The 16,946-nt window shown below is 43.7% G+C and overlaps 1 protein-coding gene across 1 annotated transcript in view; it reads left to right on the top strand.

The window, feature by feature from the left end:
- LOC111951782 (1-phosphatidylinositol 4,5-bisphosphate phosphodiesterase beta-3-like) overlaps positions 1-16,946 on the top strand; it is a 120,370-nt gene that overhangs the window by 80,039 nt on the left and 23,385 nt on the right. The window contains 15 exon segments of the mRNA XM_070434971.1: positions 2,410-2,433; positions 2,436-2,503; positions 2,505-2,567; positions 4,109-4,191; positions 4,317-4,401; positions 5,243-5,399; positions 13,448-13,546; positions 13,680-13,753; positions 13,862-13,958; positions 14,220-14,429; positions 14,613-14,767; positions 14,878-15,039; positions 15,838-15,937; positions 16,041-16,145; positions 16,531-16,625. Coding sequence (XP_070291072.1) covers positions 2,410-2,433; positions 2,436-2,503; positions 2,505-2,567; positions 4,109-4,191; positions 4,317-4,401; positions 5,243-5,399; positions 13,448-13,546; positions 13,680-13,753; positions 13,862-13,958; positions 14,220-14,429; positions 14,613-14,767; positions 14,878-15,039; positions 15,838-15,937; positions 16,041-16,145; positions 16,531-16,625 — 1,577 coding nt within the window.

Genomic DNA, 16,946 nt, shown 5'->3' with positions numbered 1-16,946 from the left:
TAGGAATAAGTGGCCCTAGAGCGTGATCAGGCATATGTGAACTGCTGAAAGCATTGCAAAGTCAGGTTCAAAGGTAAAGTTCAAAACCCATTTCCTCCGTCATATTTGGTGTCCCTTAAGGCGTCCCGCATGCTTCCCATGCTGAAACAGTTCAGACGTTTGTGCATATACTGTATTATTACAACCATTTGTGATTTTTTGGGTTTTCGGCAAGGGTTTTTTCGCGTGTTCGTGCACACAAATTCAAGTCTTTGCACCTTCGACGTGGTCATTGGTCAACAGTAGGGATTTCTTCAATGAAGTGCTTGTGTGTCATTCAACGATATAGCATGACTCGTTTTCATGCACAATTTTTCACTTCGAAAAATACTGCCCACAAAAAGATAGTAGTTGGGTGTAAAATTGCATGCGGGAGGCTTTAGTCGTAGACCATTCTCCCTATGAAACACACACAACACACACACACACACACACACACACACACACAACAACACACACACCACACACACACAACACACACACACACACACCACACACACACACACACACACACACACACACACACACACACACACACCCCCCCCCCCCCCCCCCCCCAGTGCCTTGGCAACATAGTGTGCTGCCCTGGTAACTTTTGTATGTAGTGGTCATACCAGGCCTGTGTTTATTATTGTCTCCTTCTGCCCCCTTGCTGATGACAATAAAGAAGGGCTGTTTAACTGACTGTCAAGGCTTTTACACTTCTATTAACTAAACCCAACCATCTACGGACAGTTGTCTGAGAGAATCTTGATGATGTGTAGCCGTAGCTGGACATAGTTGTTCATAGTTCCACCAGTTTGGTGTTGCGGGAAAACAACCCAATAGATCATATAGTTAGTTTGCTGTAGTTTGCTGTAGTTTGATAGATGTGAAGAAGCCTTTCAACTGACACTTTATCTCTCCTCTCACTCTTCTCCCTCTCTCCGCCCTCCTTCATCCCTCGCCACTGCGCTGTAGGTGGAGGGCATTAAGCCAGATGATTTACATGGGAAATGTTCCAGAGCTTTCTTCACAGCCTCTGTCTACGACCAGAGATAGAAACGCATCTTTGTCGAGCTGTGAGTCACTCACACACACGAATGCATGAACGTGCTGCACATACCACACACACACACCACACACCACACACACACACCACACACACACAACACACACACACACACACACACACACACACACACACACACACACACAACACACACACACACACACACACACACACACACCACACAAACAAACAAGCGCCACACATACACCAAAATAATATAGTTATGATGCCATCGTAATAGAATGTCTGTTATGCTTAGGGCACCAGATTCAAATCTCAACACTATTCTCCTTGAACCCCCCCCTGCCCCCCCCCCCCCCCCCCCTCAGTGGTTCTAGGGAAAGCCTTTCCTCCCTTGGATCAGCTGACAGACTTTATAAACCGTCGTCAGAGAAAGACTCTCGTCTCAACGAGGTCCTTCTATCTCCTCTGAAGAGAGAGCAGATCAGACAACTGATGGAGAAAACGAGAGCAACGCTAGCAGCTGGATGAGAGGTAATTGGGGCAGAGAGGAGACGTTGTGTGTTGTGTGTATATTGTGTTTGCACAGACACCTTGTGTGTGTTATTTTGATCACCACTTTCTTCCACTTTTCACTCTCCCTCTTTCTCTCTTCCCTCCTTTCTCTCCCTCCTTCCTCCCCTTTCTCTCTCTCTCTCTCTCTCTCTCTCCAGACCAGATCAGTCTGATGGGGTTCAGTAAATATTGGAGGAGAGGAGAATACCATCGTCCACCAGAGAGACTAGACATCATAGATGATATGAACCAGCCCCTGTCCCACTACTTTATCAACTCTTCACACAAACACATACCTCACAGGTAGTACACACACAGACACACACACCGGACACACACAACAAATGCACACGCTCAAATGCATGCAAACACGTCACAAGTTCACACCACACAGAGATATGCACACAGACAAGCCTCACAGCTACACACACACAGTAGCTAGCGGTTTAAGAGCGTTGGGCCAGTAACTGAAAGGTCGCTGGTTTGAATCCCTGAGCCGCAAGATGGAAAAAATCAACCGTTCTGCCCTTGAGCAAGTCAGTTAATCCACAAGAACAACTGCTCTCCCCAGGCGCCAATGACATGGACGTCGATTCAGATAGCCCCCCGCACCTCTCTGATTCAGAGGGGTTAAATGTGGAAGATACATTTAGTTGAACGCATTCAACTAGGTATCCTCTCACCCACCACACACACTGCACATGGATACACATGCCACACACACACACACAATGATACACTCGCCACACTCGCACCACTCACTCACTCATTCTTACCTCATCTACCCCCCCCCCACCGCACAGTTGGTCAGTTGACCGGTCTGTCATCGGGGAGATGTATCGCCAGGTGTTGCTGACCGGCTGTCGCTGTATAGAGCTGGACTGTTGGAAAGGACGGCCCCCAGGATGAAGAACCTTACATCACGCACGGCTTTACCATGACCACTGAGATACCCTTCAAGGTGTGTGTGTGTGTGTGTGTGTGGTTGTGTGTGTGTGTGTGTGTGTGTGTGTGTGTGTGGTGTGTGTGTGTGTGTGTGTGTGTGTGTGTGTGTGTGTGTTTGTGTGTGTGTGTGTGGTGTGTGTGTGTGTGTGGTGGTGGGGGTTCAGTATGTGTGTTTACTTACTTCTTCACTGAACAAAAATATAAACGCAACATGTAAAGTGCGTTTATAAGCTGCAAAGTGTTTGTAAAGTGTTAGCTGAAATAAAAGATCCCTGAAATGTTCCATATGCACAAAAAAGGTTATTTCTCTCAAATGTTGTGCACAAATTTGTTTACATCCCTGTTAGTGAGCATTTCTCCTTTGCCAAGATAATCCACCAACCTGGCAGGTGTGGCATATCAAGAATCTGATTTAACAGCATGATCATTACACAGGTTTCACCTTGGGGACAATAAAAGGCCACTCTAAAATGTGCAGTTTTTGTCACACAACACAATGCCACAGATGTCTCAAGTTTTGAAGGAGCGTGCAATTGACATGCTGACTGCAGGAATGTCCAACGGAGCTGTTGCCAGAGAATTGGATGTTCATTTCTCTACCATAAGCTGCCTCCAGAGAATTTGGCAGTACGTCCAACCGTCCTCACAACTGCAGACCACATSTATGGGGTTGTGTGGGCAAGTGGTTTGCTGATGTCAATGTTGTGAACAGAGTGCCAGATGGTGGCGGTGGGGTTATGGTACAGGCAGGCATAAGCTTCAGACAACGTACACAATTGCATTTTATCGATAAATATTTGAATGCACAGAGATACCGTGGCGAGATCCTGTAGCCCATTCATCTGCCGCCATCACCTCATGTTTCAGGATGATAAGGCACGGCCCCATATCGCAAGGTACTGTACACAAGTCCTGGAAGCTGAAAATGTCTCAGTTCTTCCATGGCCTGGAAACTCACCAGACATGTCACCTATTGAGCATGTTTGGGATCCTCTGGACCGACCTGTACGAACTGTGTTTCAGTTCCCTCTGGGTTTGGCCGGGGTAGGCCGTCATTGTAAATAAGAATTTGTTCTTAACTGACTTGCCTAGTTAAATAAAGGTTACATATCCAGCAACTTAACACAGCCATTGAAGAGGACAGCATTCCACAGGCCACAATCATCAGCCTGATCAACTCTATGCGAAGGAAATGTGTAGCGCGTCATGAAGCAAATGGTCACACCGGACACTGATCCACGCCCCTACCTTTTTTTAAAGGTATCTGTGACCAACAGATGCATATCTGTGTTCCCAGTCATATGAACTCCATAGATTAGGGCCTAATTAATTTATTTCAATTGACTGGTTTCCTTATATGAACTGTAATTCAGTAACATCTTTGAAAGTGTTATATATTTCTGTTCAGTATGCATCACACAAGGCTTCACCATGACCACGGAGATACCCTTTAATGTTCTTAATCACACATATTATTGGATGTGTCTGAAATGGAATTCTATTTTTGACCTCTCTCTCTCTCACACTCTCTGTCTCTTCTCTGTCTCTCTCCTATAGGAGGTGATTGAAGCAATAGCAGAAAGTGCGTTTAAGACCTCTCCCTATCCCGTAATCCTCTCCTTTGAAAACCATGTTGACTCGTGAGTGATCATTCTGGGTAGGAGAATGGCTCATTGAAAGAAAAACAAAAAGTATCTCTCTCTTATTCCATAATTTTTTTTCTCTTTCTCTCTATCTCGTCCCCCCCGTACCATCCCTCTCTCAGGGCGAAGCAGCAGGCCAAGATGGCGGAATATTGTAGGACTATTTTTGGCGACGCCCTCCTCATCGACCCTCTAGAGAAATACCCGGTAGGCCTGGCTAGGGGTTAGAGGTCAAGGGTTAGGGTTAGGGGTTGGGGTGATTCTTAAGGGCGGGACACACCATAACAGACGTCGACCTTGTTCGGTAGAGCACCTGCTGGGTGGAATGAAACAAAAAATGACAGCAGATGTTCTGTGGTCAGAGGTGATAGGACTGCCACCTGCTGCACATGACCAACATTCATTATGGTGTAAAAAAAAGTGTACCCAAARGCGCTTCAGCCCAGCTTAAACACAAAAGGGGAATCAGGTGCTCGACTGAGGTACATMAWTTTTTTTTTAAACATTCCTTACCCCAGAATACTTCAAAGAATAAAGAAAAAGGAAGAAAAAAGAGCACTCTGTACTCATAGAACTGCTACGTTTATTCACGGGACATACAAAAAGGCTTATGTTTCGGCATAATGGGACAATAAGAGCCTCTACGTAATAAACAGAATTATGTGAGGCTCTGATGAAGTGTCCTGGGGTAAGGAATGTTTTTTGGTTCATTATCATGTGTCCCATCCTTTAGGACAGTTTCAAGTGATACTTTAAAAAATATATATTCCCAAGTATTCCCACCCAAAGTAGAGAGACATGTGATCGTATACAAATGTAAGCAAGGTTTGAAATGATAATTATTTTGTCAAATATTATATATTATTTTTGTGGGTAATTTGCAGTCAACTAATTATTTGGAATTATGTTCTGGCCCCCACGACCAGCCGCTCAAGATAAAATTGGCCCTTGGCTGAATCTAGTTGATGATCCCTGCTTTAGGAGCTGGTTCTAGATAAGGCCTTACACTTTTTTACTAATGTATTATATTATCTCTCCGTTCCTATAGCTGATCCCTGTTCAGCCCTTACCCTCACCCCAGGAGCTGCTGGGTAAGATTCTGATAAAGAACAAGAAGAAGCACCACCACCGAGCGTCCAGCGGGGGCAACATGAGGAGGAGGACAGGAGAAATAGACGCTCTGGAGCAGGCTTCACCTGTTAACGGTATATACAATATAGTATTCAGACCCCTTGACTTTTTAAAAATGTTGCAGCCTTATTCTAAAATGTATTACATCATTTTTCTTTCTCACCAATCTACACACAATACCCCATAATGAAAAAGCAAAAACAGGTTTTTAGACATATTTGCAAATGTATATTTAAAAAAAAAACGGAAATACCACATTTACACAAGTATTCAGACCCTTTACTCAGTACTTTGTTGAAGCACCTTCGGCAGCGATTACAGCCTCAAATCTTCTTGGGTATGAAGCTACACGTTTGGCACACCTGTATTTGGGGAGTTTCTCCAATTTTTCTCTGCAGATCCACTCAAGCTCTTTCAGGTTGGATGGGGAGCGTCGCTGCATGGCTATTTTCAGGTATCTCCAGAGATGTTCGATCGGGTTCAAGTCCGGCTGGGCCACTCTGGCTGGGCCACTCAAGGAAATTCAGAGACTTGTCCAGAAGCCACTCCTGCGTTATCTTGGCTGTGTGCTTAGGGTTGTTGTCCCGTTGAAAGGGGAAACTTCGCCCCAGTCTGAGGTCCTGAGCCTCTGAAGCAGGTTTTCATCAAGGATATCTCTGTACTTTGCTCTGTTAATCTTTTCCTCGATCCAGACTAGTCTCCAGTCAATGCCGCTGAAAAACATCACTCTACCATAAAGGCCTGATTGGTGGAGTGCTGCAGAGATGGTTGACCTTCTGGAAGGTTCTCCCATCTCCACAAAGGAACTCTGGAGCTCTGTCAGACTGACCATCAGGTTCTAGATCACCTCCCTTACCAAGGCTCTTCTCCCCCGATTGCTCAGTTTGGCCATGCGGCCAGCTCTAGAAAGAGTCTTGGTGGTTCCAAACTTCCATTTAGGAATGATGGAGGCCACTGTGTTCTTGTGGACCTTCAATGCTGCAGAAATGTTTTGGTACCCTTCCCCAGATCTGTGCCTCGACACAGTCCAGTCTATGAGCTTTACAGACAATTCCTTTGACCTCATGGCTTGGTTTATATAGACAGGTGTGTGCCTTTCAAATCATGTCCAATCAATTGAATTTACCACAGGTGGACTACAATCAAGTTGTAGAAACATCTCAAGCATGATCAATGGAAACAGAATGCACCTGAGCTCAATTTTGAGTCTCAATGCAGGCTCTGAATAAATAAGGTATTAATGTTTTTTATTTATTTCTCACACAATACCCACACACATTCACATACACATTAACACACAATGCATACCGACACAGACAAAACACACACACACACACACACACACACACACACACCAACACACCACACACACACACACACAACACACACACCACAACACACACACACACACACACACACACACCACACACACACACACTACATTGTAGAATAATAGTGATGACATCAAAACATGGAATAACACATATGGAATCCATTGTAGTAACCAAAAAAGTGTTAAACAAATCAAAATATATTTTAGATTTTAGATTCTTCAAAGTAGCCACCCTTTGCCTTGATGACAGCTTTGGACACTCTTGGCATTCTCTCAAACAGCTTCACCTGGAATGCTTTTCCAACAGTCTTGAAGGAGTTCCTACATATGCTGAGCACTTGTTGCCTGCTTTTCCTTCACTCTGCAGTTCAGCTCATCCCAATCCTTCTCAATTGGGTTGAGGTTGGGTGGTTGTGGAGGTCAGGTCATCTGATGCAGCACTCCATCACTCTCCATATTTGTCAAATAGCCCTTACACAGCCTGGAGGTGTGTTGGGTCATTGTCCTGTTGAAAAACAGTCCCACTAAGCACAAACCAGATGGAATGGCATATTGCTGCAGAATGCTGTGGTAGCCATGCTGGTTAAGTGTGCCTTGAATTTTAAATAAATCACAGACAGTGTCACCATCAAATCACCATCACACGTCTTCCTCCATGCTTCACGATGTGAACCACACATGCGCAGATCATCCGTTCACCTACTCTGCGTCTCATAAAGACACAGCAGTTGGAACCAAAAATCTCACATTTGGACTCATCCACCAATGTACAGATTTCCACCGGTCTAATGTCCATTACTCGTGTTTCTTGGCCCAAGCAAGTCTTTTCTTATTATTGGTGTCCTTTTGTATTGGTTTATTTGCAGCTGATGTTGCGATGTGTCTGCTACTTGAACCCTGTGAAGCATTTATTTGGMCTGTAATTTCTGTGGCTGGTAATTCTAATGAACTTATCCTCTGCAGCAGAGGTAACTCTGGGTCTTCCTTTGCTGTGGCGGTCCTCATATGAGCCAGTTTCATCATAGCGCTTGATTGTTTTTGTGACTGCACTTGAAGAAAGTTCTTGAAATGTTCCACATTGACTGACATTCATGTCTTAATGTAATGATAGACTGTTGTTTCTCTTTGTTTATTTGAGCTGTTCTTGCCATAATATAGACTTGGTCTTTTACCAAATAGGGCTATCGTCTGTATACCACCCTTACCTTGTCACAACACAACCGATTGGCTCAAGCACATTTAGAAGTAAAGAAATTCCACAAATTAACTTTTAACAAGGCACACCTGTTAATTGAAATGCATTCCAGGTGACTACCCGATGAATCTGGTTGAGAGAATGCCAAGAGTGTGCAAAGCTGTCATCAAGGCAAAGGGTGGCTACTTTGAAGAATCTCAAATATGAAATATATTGGTTATTACATGATTCCAAATGTGTTACTTCATAGTTTTGATGTCTTCACTATTATTCTACAATGTAGAAAATAGTACAAATAAAGAAAAACCCAGAGATGAGTAGGTTTGTCCAAACTTTTGACTGGTACTGTATATMCTGCTACTCTATTCTTTATTTTACTCTTTTTATTATTATTGTCTATCCTGATGCATAGTCACTTTACCCTGCCTTCATGTAAGTACAGTGAGCTCCAAAAGTATTTGGACAGTGACACATTTTGTTGTTTTGGCTCTCTATTCCAGCACTTTGGATTTGAAATGATACAATGACTATGAGGTTAAAGTGCAGACTGTTTTAGGGACCAAAAGTATTGGGACAAATTCACTTATACAGTGGCAAGAAAAAGTATGTGAACCCTTTGGAATTACCTGGATTTCTGTGTAAATTGGTCATAAACTATGATCTGAACACCATTCTTGTTTAGTGTTTAACGTATCGTAGACTCGTCAACAGAGATGTTCGCATGTTCCAGAGATTTCTGCAAGTCTTTAGCTGACACTAGGATTCTTCATAACATTATTGAGCATTCTGCTCTGTGCTTTTGCAGTACAGCCACTCCTAGAGAGAGTAGCAACAGTGCTGAACTTTCTCCATTTATAGACAATTTGTCTTACCATGGACTGATGAACATCAAGGCTTTTTGAGATACTTTTGTAACCCTTTCCAGCTTTATGCAATTCAACAATTCTTAATCTTAAGTGTTCTGAGATCTCTTTTGTTCGAGGCTTGGTTCACATCAGGCAATGCTTCTTGTGAATAGCAAACTCACATTTTGTGAGTGTTTTTTATAGGGCAGGGCAGCTCTAACCGACATCTCCAATCTCGTCTCATTGATTGGACTCCAGGTTAGCTTACTCCGTACTCCAATTAGCTTTTGGAGAAGTCATTAGCCTAGGGGTTCACATACTTTTTCCAGCCTACACTGTGAATGTTTAAATMATGTATTCAATATAGAGAAGAAAAATACAATAATTGGTGTTATTAGTTTAAGCACACTGTTTGTCTATTGTTGTGCCTTAGATGAAGATCAGATCAAATTGTGTGACCAATTTATGCAGAAATACAGATAATTCTAAAGGGTTCACATACTTTTTCTTGCCACTGTATGTTTATTAAAGTAGTCTAAAGTTTTGTATTGAGTCCCATATTCCTAGCACACAATGATTACATTAAGCTTGTGACTGTGTTGTCACAAGGAACCCCCACTGGTGGTCTATAAGTGGGGTCGCAATATTGGAGATAGCTTGGTGAGATCTGACATGCCCCCTGAGCCCACTCAGATACTCTTGACACCCATTCCAAATGGGAACTACAAATGTGGCTCATGCGCACAGTGCAATAGCACTATAAAAACATCCTCCTTCAGACACCCACGTACAYGTAGAAAAGTCCCTGTTAGGGATATCATCTCATGCAAGACCAAGGGAGTAATCTATCTCATCACCTGTTCATGTGGAAAAACCTACGTAGGACAAACAAAAAGACAATTAAAACAACGCATTGCTGAACACGCAGCTCAATCAGGTGTAAGAACATTGACTATCCAGTAGCAGCTCACTTTGTTGAAGCTAACTATCCAATCTCCTCCCTCAAATACAGGGCATTGAGCATGTTGCTCTACCAAGGAGAGGAGATAACATTGAGATCATACTACTACAAAGGGAGGCTTACTGGATATCCTTTCTAAACACATTGACCCCTAGTGGTCTGAATATTGACTTTGACCTCAGGCCCTTCATATGAACAATTCTCTCTTTTATGAACAAGTCTTATAAATTGATATATTCTTTCTACAGCTTATTAGCATACACCTAATATGTTCCCCCTGTTGATAATGCTCATTATACATTAAGGTTGAACCAAAAGATCACATGTCACAAATATAAATGAAATATTAAACAAATGTAATATGGGAAATTTTATTAAACAATGTATGTTGATGCTAATATTATGTACAGTATTCAATTATGTTTGCATATGATAACAATAGCCTAATATATTTAATATGCCATAAACGAGTGTTTTTTAACAGTTTCACTCAATTCATTCTAATTAACTTAATCATTATAACTCACCCCTCACTATTGTCATTGGTTACACTAATTGCACTGTTTGTCTACATAACCTGGTTCATGTATTCATGACATTACCCTGAAGAAGGCACAGTGATGCCGAAACGTTGAGTTTATATATGTATTGTGCAACTCTCTTTATTTTTATAGTTTATTGCATACTATACTCAAACAAACTTGTTGGATGCATTTGTTGTTTGTTTTGGTTGTGTTTAAGATTATTTTGTGCACAATAGAAATGAATGGTAAATAATGTATTGTATCATTTTGGAGTCACTTTTATTGTAAATAAGAATAGAATATGTTTCTAAACACTTATACATTAATATGGATATTTGATTATCCATGATTACGGATAGTCCTGAATGAATCATGAATAATGATGATTAAGAAAGTTATATTATATATTCTTTATATTATATATTCTTATTTACAATTTTAAAAAATCCAAAATGATAAAATACATTATTGACCATTCATTACCAAGCACAACCAAAACAAAAGGCAAATGCATCCACCAAGTTTGTCACAAGCTTGATGTAGTCATTACGTGCAAGGAATATGGGACCAAATACTAAAGTTTTGACTACTTTAATACACATATAAGTGAATTTGTCCCAATACTTTTGGTCCTCTAAAATTGGGGGACTATATACAAAAAGTGCTGTAATTTAAAAATGGTCCACACGATATGGATGAAAATACCCTCAAATGAATGCTGACGTTCTGCACTTCAACCTCATAGTCATTGTATAATTGGGAATCCAAAGTGCTGGAGTACAGAGCCAAAACAATAACAAAATATGTCACTGTCCCAATACTTTTGGAGCTCACTGTATCTACCTTGACTACTTTGCTCTGGTACTGGTACTCCCTGTATATAGCTCTATTCTTGTGTATTTTATTCTGACTTTTCTTTTTACTATTATTTTTGAACTCTGCATCATTGGGAAGGGCTCGTAAGCAAGCATTTCATGCTTGTCTACTCCCGTTGTATTCGGCACATGTGACAAATACAATTTAAATTTGATTAGACACACTCACACATACTGCCAAAGCTACTGTGTTTTTAAGGTGTGCTATGTTACTTTTCCTGTTCTATATAGCATAATGGCAAGTGTGTTAGTGTGTGTGCACTTACGGAGGACCTACTGTATCATCCTATCATCCTTTCATTCCTTCCTTTCTAGCTCCTCTTCCTCTGTATCTGCTGCTAAAGCCACTTTCTACCACTCTAAATTTCAAGCGTCTGCCTCTAACCCTAGGAAACTCTTTTCCACCTTCTCCTCCGTCCTCCGTCCTTAATCCTTCACCCCCTCCCCCCACCTCCTCCCTCTCTGCGGACGACTTTGTCAACCACTGAAAAAAAGGTTGACGACATCCACTACTCATTCACTCAGCCTGTTGAGTCCACTGGTGTCACTCACACAGAACTACCCTACGCCTTGACCTCTTTCTCCCCTCTCTCTCCAGATGAAATCCTGCGACTAGTGAGGTATTGCCGCCCGACAACCTGTCCGCTCGGCCCCATCCCCGCCTGCCTTCTCCAGACCATCTCTGGAGACCTTCTCCCATTCCTCACCTCCTTCATCAACTCAGTGGTCAGGGATGGTTCTAACTTCAAAATGGCCTGAGTCGCTCCCCTCCTCAAGAAACCGACACTCATCTGATGTCAAAAACTATAGACCTATATCCCTTCTCTGATTAACTTTTTCGTTATCTCTCTCAGAACGATCTTCTTGAACCTAACCAGTCAGGCTTCAAGACTCAACCGAGACTGCTCATCTCTGTGTCATGAAGGCTCTCCACACTGCCGAAGCTGACTATCTCTCCTCTGTTCTTATCTTCCTAGATCTATCCGCTGCCTTCGACAACGTGAACCATCAGATCCTCTTCTCTATCCTCTTAGGGCTGTTCGTGTCAGGCTCTGCACACTCTTGGATTGCATCCCACCTGGCAGACCTCTCCTACCAGGTGACGTGGAGAGGATCTGTGTCTGTACCACGTACTCTCACTACTGGTGTCCCCCAGGGCTTAGTTCTAGGCCCTCGTCTCTCTATACACCAAGTCACTCAGCTCCGTCATATCCACACATGGTCTCACCTACCATTGCTATGCGGATGACACTCAACTACTTTTCTCCTTCCCCCCCTTCTGACACTCAGGTGGTGACATGCATATCTGCGTGCCTGGCAGATATCTCAACTTGGATGTCGGCCCACCACCTCAAGCTCAACCTCGACAAGACGGCGTTGTTCTTTCTCCCGGGAAAGGCCAGTTGACAACTCCACAGTGTCGCCCTCCTGGAGTGCAAAGAACCTTGGCGTGACCCTGGACAACACCCTGTCGTTCTCTGTAAACATCAAAGCAGTGACTTGCTCCTGCAGGTTCATACTCTACAACATCCGTAAAGTACGACCCTACCTCACACAGGAAGCGGTTCGGGTCCTAATCCAGGCACTTGTCCTCTCCCATCTGGAGTACTGCTACTCGCTGTTGGCTGGACACCCCGCTTGTGTGATCAAACCCCTGCAACCTATCCAGAACACTGCAGCAAACCCCTGCAACCTATCCAGAACACTGCAGCCCCGCCTGGTTTTCAACCTTCCCCAGTTCCCCGTTCCTCCGCACACTCCACTGGCTTCCAGTCAAAACTCACATCTACAAAACCATGGTGCTTACCTACGGAACAGCAAGAGGAACTGCCCCTCCCTACCTTCAGGCTTTATTCAAACCCTACACCCCAACCCGAGCACTCCGTTCTGCCACCTCAGGTCTCTTGGCCCTCCCACCCTTACGGGAGGGCAGCGCTCCCGCTCAGCCCAGTCCAAGCTCTTCCCTATCCTGGAACCAGCTTCCCCCTGAAGCTAGGACAGCAGAGTCCCTGTCCTTCTTCTGAAAACAGTATCTTAAATAATCCTCCTCACCGCACTTGTACTTGACCCCCCCCCCCTTTTCTAGCTCAGACTCTAATGATAGCTACCTATTTGAGGAAAAATGTACTTTCTATGCCTGTGATATGTGGTTGTCCCACGTAGCTATCTTAAGATGAATGCAGATGTCTGCTAAATTATTAAAGTGTGTGTGTGTGTGTGTGTGTGTGTGTGTGTGTGTGTGTGTGTGTGTGTGTGTGTGTGTGTGTGTGTGTGTGTGTGTGTGTGTGTGTGTGTGTGTGTGTGTGTGTGTGTGTGTGTGTGTGTGTGTGTGTGTGTGGGTGTGTGTGTGTGTGTGTGTGTGTGTGTGTGTGTGTGTGTGTGTGTGTAGACTGCCCATTCAGTGACAGCGAGGGGGGACTGCTGTCCAATGGGGAAGAGAAGCTGGCAGAGAGTCTGGTCAAAGACGGAGATCCTCGGAAGTCAATTGGTCAGTTCACATCTTGAATGAAGAACATGCTGGGGAAGGAGGGATGGAGAGAGGAAGGGAAGAGAAGGATGGATGAATGGGTGGCTGGATAGATGAAGGATATTGGTAACAATTGTTTGTGTATGTTTTCTAGGAGGGGAGGGAGAGAGTGATGAGGAGGAGGAAGATGAACCTGTGGCTGAACTGAAGAAACCAAACTCTGATGAGGTGAAACCTTTATTTATTGATTGACCTTCATTGATCCCCGAAGTCTTCTATCGATATGTGTCAGCCCAGTGATAAAATGAACACATAACAATTCTCTCTCTGTCTCAGGGTACTGCCAGTAGTGAGGTAAATGCGACAGAGGAGATGTCTACTCTTGTCAACTACATAGAACCTGTCAAGTTCAAGAGCTTTGAGGTCGCAAACAGTGAGTGTGTGTGTCTGATGAAAGCAAGCAAGGTGTGTGTGTGTGTGTGTATGTATGTGTGTGTCAATGATGTGCATCATTGGTGTGCGTGTGTATGTGTGAGTGAGCGGATAGGTGTCATTAGGCCTAATCACTCCTCTCATGTAGTGCATAAGGCTAGCTAAATTACTAATTCATAGTTCATTATTAGCCAAGAGACACACACTGACACATTGATTTGAACTGATTTGTACATATTCTCTCTCTCACTCTCTCTCACAGAGAGGAATAAGTATTTTGAGATGTCATCGTTTGTGGAGACCAAGGGTATGGACACACTGAAGAGTGCACCCATCGAGTTTGTTGAATACAATAAGAAGCAGCTGAGTCGCATCTATCCTAAAGGGACGAGAGTTGATAGTTCGAACTACATGCCCCAACTCTTCTGGAACGTAGGCTGTCAGATGGTGGCGCTAAACTTCCAGACACTCGGTATGTCGATCTTTCTTCCTTATACCTGAACTCTTCTTATCTTCTCATACCTTTCTTTATTATTTTCTCATCTCGCTCTCATCCCTCTCTTTTTCCTTCTGTTATGTCTTCTGTCCCCCTGCTTCACTTATTTCCATGACTGACAATCACCCTCTCTCCCCCTCTCTCCCCCCTCTCTCTCAGACCTGCCCATGCAGTTGAACATGGGTGTGTTTGAGTATAATGGACACAGTGGTTACCTGCTCAAACCAGAATTCATGAGAAGGACAGACAAACACTTTGACCCCTTCACTGAAAACATAGTGGACGGRATCGTAGCCAACACCGTCAAGATCAGGGTAAGTGGGTATGTGTTTCTCGGGACGGGTGGGGGTGGGGCGGTGGGGTTACGTGTGTGAGTATGTATATGTCTGTAACCATCTCCTTCTCTCCATCCCTCCGTCTCCAGGTGATCTCGGGCCAGTTCCTGACCGATAAGAAAGTGGGCGTGTACGTGGAAGTGGACATATTTGGACTTCCTGCTGACACAAAGAGGAAGTACCGTACCAGAACGTCCAATGGTAACAGCCTGGACCCAGTCTGGGACGATGAGACTTTTGTCTTCAACAAGGTAACGTTAATACAGGCTGAAGAGACACACACACCATATCGATAAACACACTCACACAGTGTACAAAACATTAGGAACACCTGCTCTTTCCATGACATAGACTGACCAGGTGAATCCAACCTACATGTACTGTATATATTACCTCAGTCAGTCACTCCAACCTCATACCCCAGTGCACTGACTCGGTACCAGTACTCCTTGTAAATAGGCCTTGTTATTTTATTGTGATACTATTTTCTTTCAAACTTTTTGTTAATTTTCTTATTTTTTAACTGTATTGTTGGGAAAGGGCTCGTAAGTAAGCATTTCACGGTAAAGTCTACACCTGTTTTTGGCGCATGTGACAAATAAAATTTGATTTGAATTGAGATATGGATTGGGTATGTGTGTCATTCAGAGGGTGAATGGGTAAGACAAAAGTTTTAAGTGGCTTTGAACGGGGTATGGTAGTAGGTGCCAGGCACACCGGCTTGAGTGTGTCAAGAACTGCAACGCCGCTGGGTTTTTCACACTCAACAGTTTCCCGTGTGTATCAAGAATGGTCCACCACCCAAAGGACATCCAGCTAACTTGACACAACTGTGGGAAGCATTGGATTCAACATCGGCCAGCATGCCTGTGGAATGCTTTCGACACCTTGTAGAGTCCATGCCCTGACGAATTGAGGCTGTTCTGAGGGCAAAAGGGGGTGCCACGCAATATTAGGAAGGTGTTCCTAATGTTTCGTACACTCAGTGTATAACAATATACACACATAACGATGCACACATACACAAGGTAACAGCATTCTGTGTGTAGGTGGTCCTGCCCACCCTGGCCTCTCTGAGGATAGCTGTGTTTGAGGAGAACGGGAAGTTCCTCGGACATCGGATCTGCCCTGTGTCAACCATCCGACCGGGTCAGTACTGTGTTTGTCTGCCTGGCTGCGTGTTTGCGGATCTTTTTGATCTTGTATTGTACAGTCTGTTTTTTCAATGCTGTCATCTTGTGTGTGTGTGTAGGTTACCACTACATCAGTCTGAAGAATGAGATGAACCAGCCTCTGTTGCTGCCCTCTCTATTGGTCTACACCGAGGCTCAAGACTACATTCCTAATGAACACCAGGGTAAGAAACTACACTACCCATAACCTCCTAGGACTACACTACCCTTAACCCCCTAGGACTATATTACCCATAACCCCATGGCCCCCTAGGACTATATTACCCATAACCTCTAGGACTACAGAACTGAGTTATCTGAAATTCCGACCAAGAAAACCTGTTCATTTCCACTTCGTTATCTTTCATGTCGTAATAACAAATCAGAAACTGGGGTATCATCCGTCTATCCTGAGTTTACAGACATGCTGAACTCTGACGTCGCCTACTAAGAAAATTACTTACTGCATTTTCTGCAGTTAAATCCCAAGAGCAACAAACATTAATAAGTGTGTGTATGTGTACTAGGTCTAGGCACATTGCTCATTTTTGTGTTGTGTGTTTATGTTAGAGTATGCTGAGGCCTTGACTAACCCCATCAAACATGTGAGTCTTTTGGACCAGAGAGAGAGACAGCTAGCTGCTCTGATGGAGGACAACGGCGAGGTGAGGAGACCACACACACACACACACGCATGTTATGTTCTTCTATCCTCATGGTGATCTAAAATGATTTTACCTAACCCCTAACCGTCAACCTTACCATAACCATAACCCTAAACCTAACTCCTAAACCTAACCACTACCCCTTACCCTAATTTTAACCCTAACCCTAATTGTAACCCTAACCCTAAACCTAACCCCTTAGCTTAAAATAACCTCCCACGAGGGACAATGTTTCTTGTGTTACTATCCTTGTAGGGACTTTGGGGGATTTTACGTCCCCACAAGGATAGAATAACCCACCTACACACACACACACACACA

This window comes from Salvelinus sp. IW2-2015, linkage group LG3 (assembly GCF_002910315.2).
Source record: "Salvelinus sp. IW2-2015 linkage group LG3, ASM291031v2, whole genome shotgun sequence".
Classification (NCBI taxonomy): domain Eukaryota; kingdom Metazoa; phylum Chordata; class Actinopteri; order Salmoniformes; family Salmonidae; genus Salvelinus; species Salvelinus sp. IW2-2015.
The sequence above is the reverse complement of the archived record's forward strand: the minus strand, read 5'-3'. Positions and strand labels throughout refer to the sequence as shown.